At 46.2% G+C, this 6,895-nt stretch overlaps 1 protein-coding gene across 1 annotated transcript in view; it reads left to right on the top strand.

Moving 5' to 3' along the window:
• The window catches only part of PREB (prolactin regulatory element binding), a 115,549-nt gene extending 114,256 nt beyond the window's left edge, over positions 1-1,293 (top strand). The window contains exon 10 of the mRNA XM_063914898.1: positions 789-1,293. Coding sequence (XP_063770968.1) covers positions 789-883 — 95 coding nt within the window. The 3' untranslated portion in view covers positions 884-1,293. The remainder of the gene's footprint in view (positions 1-788) is intronic.
• The last annotated feature ends 5,602 nt before the right edge of the window (positions 1,294-6,895 follow it).

The following is a 6,895-nucleotide window of genomic DNA, read 5'->3' as shown; positions in this document are numbered from 1 at the left end:
TCCCTCTCCCCTATAGTGAGCACGTCCCTCCTCCCTCTCCCCTATAGTGAGCACATCCCTCCTTCCTCTCCGCTATCGTGAGCACCCCCCCTCACTCTCCACAATAGTGAACATGTCCCTCTTCTTTGCCCTCTCCGCTATAGTAAGCGCGTCCCTCTCCGCTATAGTGAGCTTGTCCCTCTCCCCCACCCTGCACTATAGTGAGCACATCCCTCCCCATTATAGTGCACGTGTTCCTCGCCCTCCCCGGTGCACTAAAGTGTGCACGTCCCTGCCCTTCTCCTCTATAGTAAACATGTCCCCCCCATACAATAGTGAGCATGTCCCTCTCCCCCATCTGCACTATAGTGAGCTCGTCCCTCCCTCTACACTATACTGAACACATCCCTCTCCTTCCCCATCACCACCATAGTGAACACATCCCTCTCCCTCCTCTCCTCTTTGGTGAGCATGTCCCTCTCCCTGCTTTCCGCTATAGCGAGTACGCCTCTCTCCCTCCTCTGCTCTCTATGGTGAGCACGTCCCTCTCCCTCCTTCCACTATAGTGAGCAAGCCCCCCTACCCTGCGCTATAGTGAACACATCTCCCTCCCAGCATACTCTGCCCCCACTCTGCACGTGTGCGTTAGTCTTGCACTCCTGCAGTGTCGCATAGTGAGCGTGTCTCTCCATCCACCGGCTGTCCTATAGGGAGGCTGGTACCATCTGTGCCGCCATCGCGCAGTTCCTGAACAGAGAGACTGCGACCTTTCTTCTGTTAGTGATCTAGTTCTTTGTTCTCCCTTTAAGGAACGTTCCCTGTGTGGGTGGTGCTGGTCCTGTGCGCCGTTCTGGTGGTCTTGGCGATTACGCTGCTTCAGTACACGTTTCCAGACTTCTTCTAGACAGAGACTGCATCAGCCCACCATAGTGTCTGAGAGGTCATGGGGGGGGTCGGTGGCAGAGAGCCCCATGTACCCTCCTGGCTCCCGCTGAGGACGATCGGCTGTGTCAGTGGTGACGTTTCTCTACATTCCTCATCTGCTGCCTCATTAGACGGGGAACAGGGACAAGGAGCTGACGTTTCCTGTACACCGCCACATAGATGGGAAGAGAAGGTATATATATCTGACGGTGACTGCCAGATAGACCAAGGTGCCCGAGGTGATGCCACCACCGGAAGAGTGCCTCATGATCAGCAAAGGCTTCATCCCATCTGAGGAGTCTCTTCCAGAGCCCGGGAGATGGTCCCTACCCGATGGTGGGTTACACAACACAATATAGCTTCTCCAATAAAGAGCGTTTTTATACTCGGCCTCTCCAGTCTTTATTTTGTAGCTGAGAACGTCCTCACACACCCTACTCACAGGGATGGTAGACTGAGGCATGAGGCATGACTTACCTCTCCCTCACAATCTGCCTTGCAGGCTACACTGATTGCTAATAACAATGAGGGATCAGCTGTATGTCAGGGAGGAAGGCTTGCGGCACAGCGCAGATTGTCATGTAACACCGACACATCCACTTATGTGACCAGAAGAATATTATTATGTAATGATGATAATCACCGGCTGCTTTCCTAACGAGTCTGAGTCCACTCTGACAAAGCCTGACACATGGGACGTTGTGGTGGCAAACATTTGTGTAAGGCGTGTGGGATGGTGGTAATAATAATTTATTCTTCAAGTTCCATAGGGTCCACAGGGAGACAGTGGGGTGTAGGTGGTGGTAAAGGACTGGGCACCAAACAGTTAAGCTTTCAGGTATCCCGAGATGCTCGGTCCTTCCCCCCACTACAATCCATGCTGACTGCAGCTGTGAGGCTAATCTTCCTCGCAATACGTTCATCGTCTGCAACGGTACAAGAAATAATGGAAAGTGTGACGTATCCTGCGCTTGTCTTTCTTTCAGAATCTCAGACTCCCATTACTCAGTAAATGTTTTTTTTGAACATGCAAAGAAAATTTAGGGAGATGGATATAGTGAAGCACAATTTAATACATATCAATTCATAAACAATAAATATAAAATTCATAGGTTGGTAAAATAATGATAGCAGCATAATAAATTGCACAATCTCCAATGGGAGATACTGTACTGGGGATTTTGCCATCCTGTTCCAGCCAAGCGTGGAGATATAAATATAAAACCCGCAAGCTGGATAAGAACGGTTTACAGGTCTGAATGATTTGGTAATTATCCATCTGTCTTTCCCATTGGAGATTGTGCAATTTATTATGCTGCTATCATTATTTTACCAACCTATGAATTTTATATTTATTGTTTATGAATTGATATGTATTAAATTGTGCTTCTCTATATCCATCTCCCTAAATTTTCTTTGCATGTTCAAAAAAACATTTACTGAGTAATGTGAGTCTGAGTGTTGCCATTCTGAAAGAAAGACCAGCGCAGGATAAGTCACACTTTCCATTATTTCTGGTACTGTTGCACCTTTGGTGAAGGGTGAGGGATCCTTCAGGAGAGTGTCCTCCTTCCAGCTGCTATACTGCACACGAGCACTTTCCTTATTATCCACTGTTTTCTGTTCATCGTCTGCAGATCCGCTCGGTCAGTCCCTCCATTGGTTACCGGTATTCTACCGTATGCCATATATAATACTGTTACTCACACACAAGGCTATTACCCAAACTGCTCCAACATACATCTCCTCACTCATCTCATAATATCTCCCTACCCGACCTCTCCGCTCTGCACAAGACCTGCGTCTCTCATCCACACTCATTACTCGCTCCCACTCATGAATGCCCTCCCACAATAAGACTCTCCTCTAGTCTCCAAACCTTCAAGCGTTCCCTGGAAACTCATCTCTTCAGACAAGCCTATCACATTCCAGAACCACCCACATAACCTTCATAAACTTTCCTATCCGATCATATCCCCACTGTACAGTCCACACATATCCCCACATGTCTTCTCATTCTTCACTTTCCCTTCTTTCTGACCAGGGTTCATCATTGCTGTGATGTGCTATCATGCAGCCCACCTAGAACCTAGCAATCCAGTGGACAGCTATGTAATAGGTAGCATCTATCCTTGTGTATCAATGCCGATTTCCCTATAGAGTGTAAGCTTGTGAGCAGGGCCCTCCTACCTCTATGACTGTTTGTTTTTACCCAGTTTTCTCTTCTAATTGTGTCCAGTAGTAAAGTGCAATGGAAGTTTCTGCACCATATAAGAAACTGTAAATAATAATAATATACCTCGCCTCCATTCTCAGACACTATAGTTTAGCGCACGCACCGTATAACATTGCAGCCCCAAGTTTTGTTTTGTAATGTCTTTATAGCGGTAGTAGATAATGAGAACACAGTTACAGGCAATAAAACATTGGTAATAAAGTCCATCAAGTGAAATCATCTATCCTAAAAACAAGGCGGCAATACAGGTAATAGAGGCAAATGACTGCGATATGGACACAGAAAACACGATTCAGAGTAGGTATTATCAGACTAGCATTTCTTCACTTCTAGGTCACTTCTAGAATCCTATCACAGAAATGATGATAAGAAGAATAACTATGGAAGGAAAGAGGGGGAAGCGGCGCTTATATCAGGCGGCAATGTAGTTGCTGTAAGAGAGAAATGAATCCAGGCTGCGCACGACGAAAGTGAGAACCATGCGGACCAAACTTCATGAGATGTGGCGACCGTGCGGTGCAGAAGAGCAGTAACATACTCTATAGAAACACCCTTATTAGGGTTACATTAGCGGGCGCAGCAGGTTGCTCCCAGTTCATGGCGTGTAAACAGACAATACAGGGAGAACCACTGGCGCTATAGCCCCTTGTTTCACGGTATTATTAACCTTATAAATTCATAAACCAATGGGATAAATATCCACAATGAAATGGAAAATGAAGGTCAATAATTTATTAACAATCGCAACACAAATCAATAAAAATACATAAATACAGTAAATACAAGTTTACATCCGGAATGTTATCCAATGGATATGTGCTAAATAACCAATAAAGTGATTGATGCTGAGAAAGGGGAGGAGCTCTCTCGCCATATCCCGAAAATGCGCTGGGCTAGCTTGTAAGTTAGGAGATGCGGTCCAAGGCAGAACAGCCTGGCACCACCGCGGTACATTTGGTCAGCATAAAGGGTGGGATGTATTAAGATACATCGCCACCCCTCGCCGCGCATCGCAGCGATGTTGATCACATATGTACTAACGTATGCGATCAGCATCGCAATGCGATGACAGGGGCCCCCCGCGATACCTGTGAGGTGGTGTGCGGGGGGTCTCCATCACCTCCCCAGGATCTTCACCTGTTTCCATGCCGGGAAGCAGCAGCAGGCTGTCCCCGGTGCCACCTTCGCCCCCCTGCAGCCGGAACACCTCCGACTACGTTGCTAGGGGGAGGAGGAGATTACCTTCCGGGTCCAGGCTTCCTAGAGGAAGGTATGCGGGGGGGGGGAGGCGTCTGCGGCAGCCAGCGAAAAAGAAGCCAATAGGCTTCAATAGGGTATCACCATCCAGAGATGGTGATACCCTCATGGGTGAAAGCGCGGCGGTCGGGTGATAGTACATACGAAAATGCGATACAACCCCCGAAAATGGGGGTTTATCACATTTTCCCTTTAGTACATCCCACCCAAAGTCACCAGCGTCATTCCATGTGCAACTCCTCCGTCCAAACAACGCGTTTCAATCTGATGTAGACCTTTTTCAAGAGTGGATTTTCACTGCGCAATTCTGAGACCGTATGACCAATTCTTTAATAGTTAAGCGGCGTTAAAAACATGTCCACAGAGCTTATTGACAGGTCTGGACACCTCCGATATTGGTAAGCATAGCAATGCGTAGAGAGGATCCTTTGGGGGCAGGGGAGTGATGAAATTTCCCTGTAATAAGACAGACTCCCAATAGTCAGATACTAAGAGACATTCCCACCATGGGGGTAATTCCAAGTTGATCGCAGCAGGATTTTTTTTAGCAATTGGGCAAAACCATGTGCACTGCAGGGGAGGCAGATATAACATGTGCAGAGAGAGTTAGATTTCGGCGGGTTATATTGTTTCTGTGCAGGGTAAATACTGTCTGCTTTGATTGAACTCACCACACCCAAATCTAACTCTCTCTGCACATGTTACATCTGCCTCCCCTGCAGTGCACATGGTTTTGCCCAACTGCTAAAAAAAATTCCTGCTGCGATCAACTTGGAATTACCCCCATATGTGAAAGTAAGCTTTTTTTTGTCCACACTGACGCCAACATACATCGGAGGTCGTTGCATAAATAGAGTGCAACTTTTCGGGAGCCATGAACCATCGAGTATAAATTTTATAAGTTTTATATTAGCACTAATAGAGGTCTTAGCTACTCTCTGACGGATATCTGACCATTCCTCGTCATCTAGACTTTTCCCATTCCACCTCAAAGGGTTCTTTGTCAGTAGCAGATGGAGTTGCTAACAAAGACTACAAAATAGATATTGTACCCCTACAACCTGGATCATAAGTAGATAGGCGTTTAAAAGGACGGATGTCTCTAAATGTCCGAGACTTGCTAAGGGAACAGATAAAGCTAATTATCTGCATATATGCAAAGTGACTGCCAGCCTGCAATTCAATCTTTTCTCATAATTCATCGAAAGTTCTAGGAGCAAAGGCACCTGAGAGATGGCGTACTCGTGTGATACCTGCTGCAACCCAAGGGCACATATATGGTCCTACGCAGCCCATAGGGAATGAGGGTGATGCCAAATAGGTGTCAGGTGAGGGATATGGACCCAAGTCCAACCATTTAAGTTTATACCAAACCCTGAATGTCGCTCGTACACAAGGAACTGCGCAGGCTGAGGCTGTTTGCCAATATCATCGGAAACAACTTAATATCCGCATTAATTAGTGAGATCGGTCTATAATTCATACAGCACGTCGAGTCTTTCTGAGGTTTAGGAATAACTGACAACAGATTTCAACGTATCAGTATGGAAACACGCTCCCTGCATAATCTTCTTAGAGAGCAAATGAGGTGTGAAAACTCCCGAGAAGGATTTATAATATGATGCCAGAAACACATCTGGACCCGGGGGCTTTAGATGGCTTCTGAGATTTTAAGGCCTCATCCAACTCCTCGATGGTAATAGGTGAATAAAGTTTGGAAAGAGGAGAATGGCAAGAATTTAAATAAGCTTGTATAGCTGAAGAGTGTTACCTGTGCCGAATCTCCGTCCTGAAGGTCATACACAGTAGTGATTTATAGAATGCATAGAAGGAATCATTGATAACAACGGGGTCATAGCTTAAATGCCCTGTTTTAGTGTGAAGAGCTGGAATGGTCTGAGGTGCCCGTTTAATCATCAACTTAGAGGCCAACAAGGTATCTGATGTATTGCCTTTCTCACACAATGTCTGGTGCAGCCACCGGAGAGATTTCTCACACAATGTCTGGTGCAGCCACCGGAGAGATTTCTCATGCAATGTCTGGTGCAGCCACCGGAGAGATTTCTCATGCAATGTCTGGTGCAGCCACCGGAGAGATTTCTCATGCAATGTCTGGTGCAGCCACCGGAGAGATTTCTCATGCAATGTCTGGTGCAGCCACCGGAGAGATTTCTCATGCAATGTCTGGTGCAGCCACCGGAGAGATTTCTCACACAATGGGGTATATTTACTAAGCTCCCGATTTTGACCGTGATGGCGTTTTTTGTTCTAAGTGGCATCTCGGTCATTTACTAAACAGTAATCACGGCAGTGATGAGGCCATTCGTATTTTTTTTCTTGTCCAAGTGAAAAATTACGAATGAATACACCATCGGTCAAATTACGCCTGTTTAGATGTGAATCTCGGTCATTTACTAACCATTCGTAATTGTATTTGCTGCCGCGAAAATGGTTTCGCGGCCGCGAAAAATTACGATTCGCATTTTTTTCCTAAAAAAA

This window comes from Pseudophryne corroboree, chromosome 4 (genome assembly GCF_028390025.1).
Source record: "Pseudophryne corroboree isolate aPseCor3 chromosome 4, aPseCor3.hap2, whole genome shotgun sequence".
NCBI classification, from domain to species: domain Eukaryota; kingdom Metazoa; phylum Chordata; class Amphibia; order Anura; family Myobatrachidae; genus Pseudophryne; species Pseudophryne corroboree.
The sequence above is the reverse complement of the archived record's forward strand: the minus strand, read 5'-3'. Positions and strand labels throughout refer to the sequence as shown.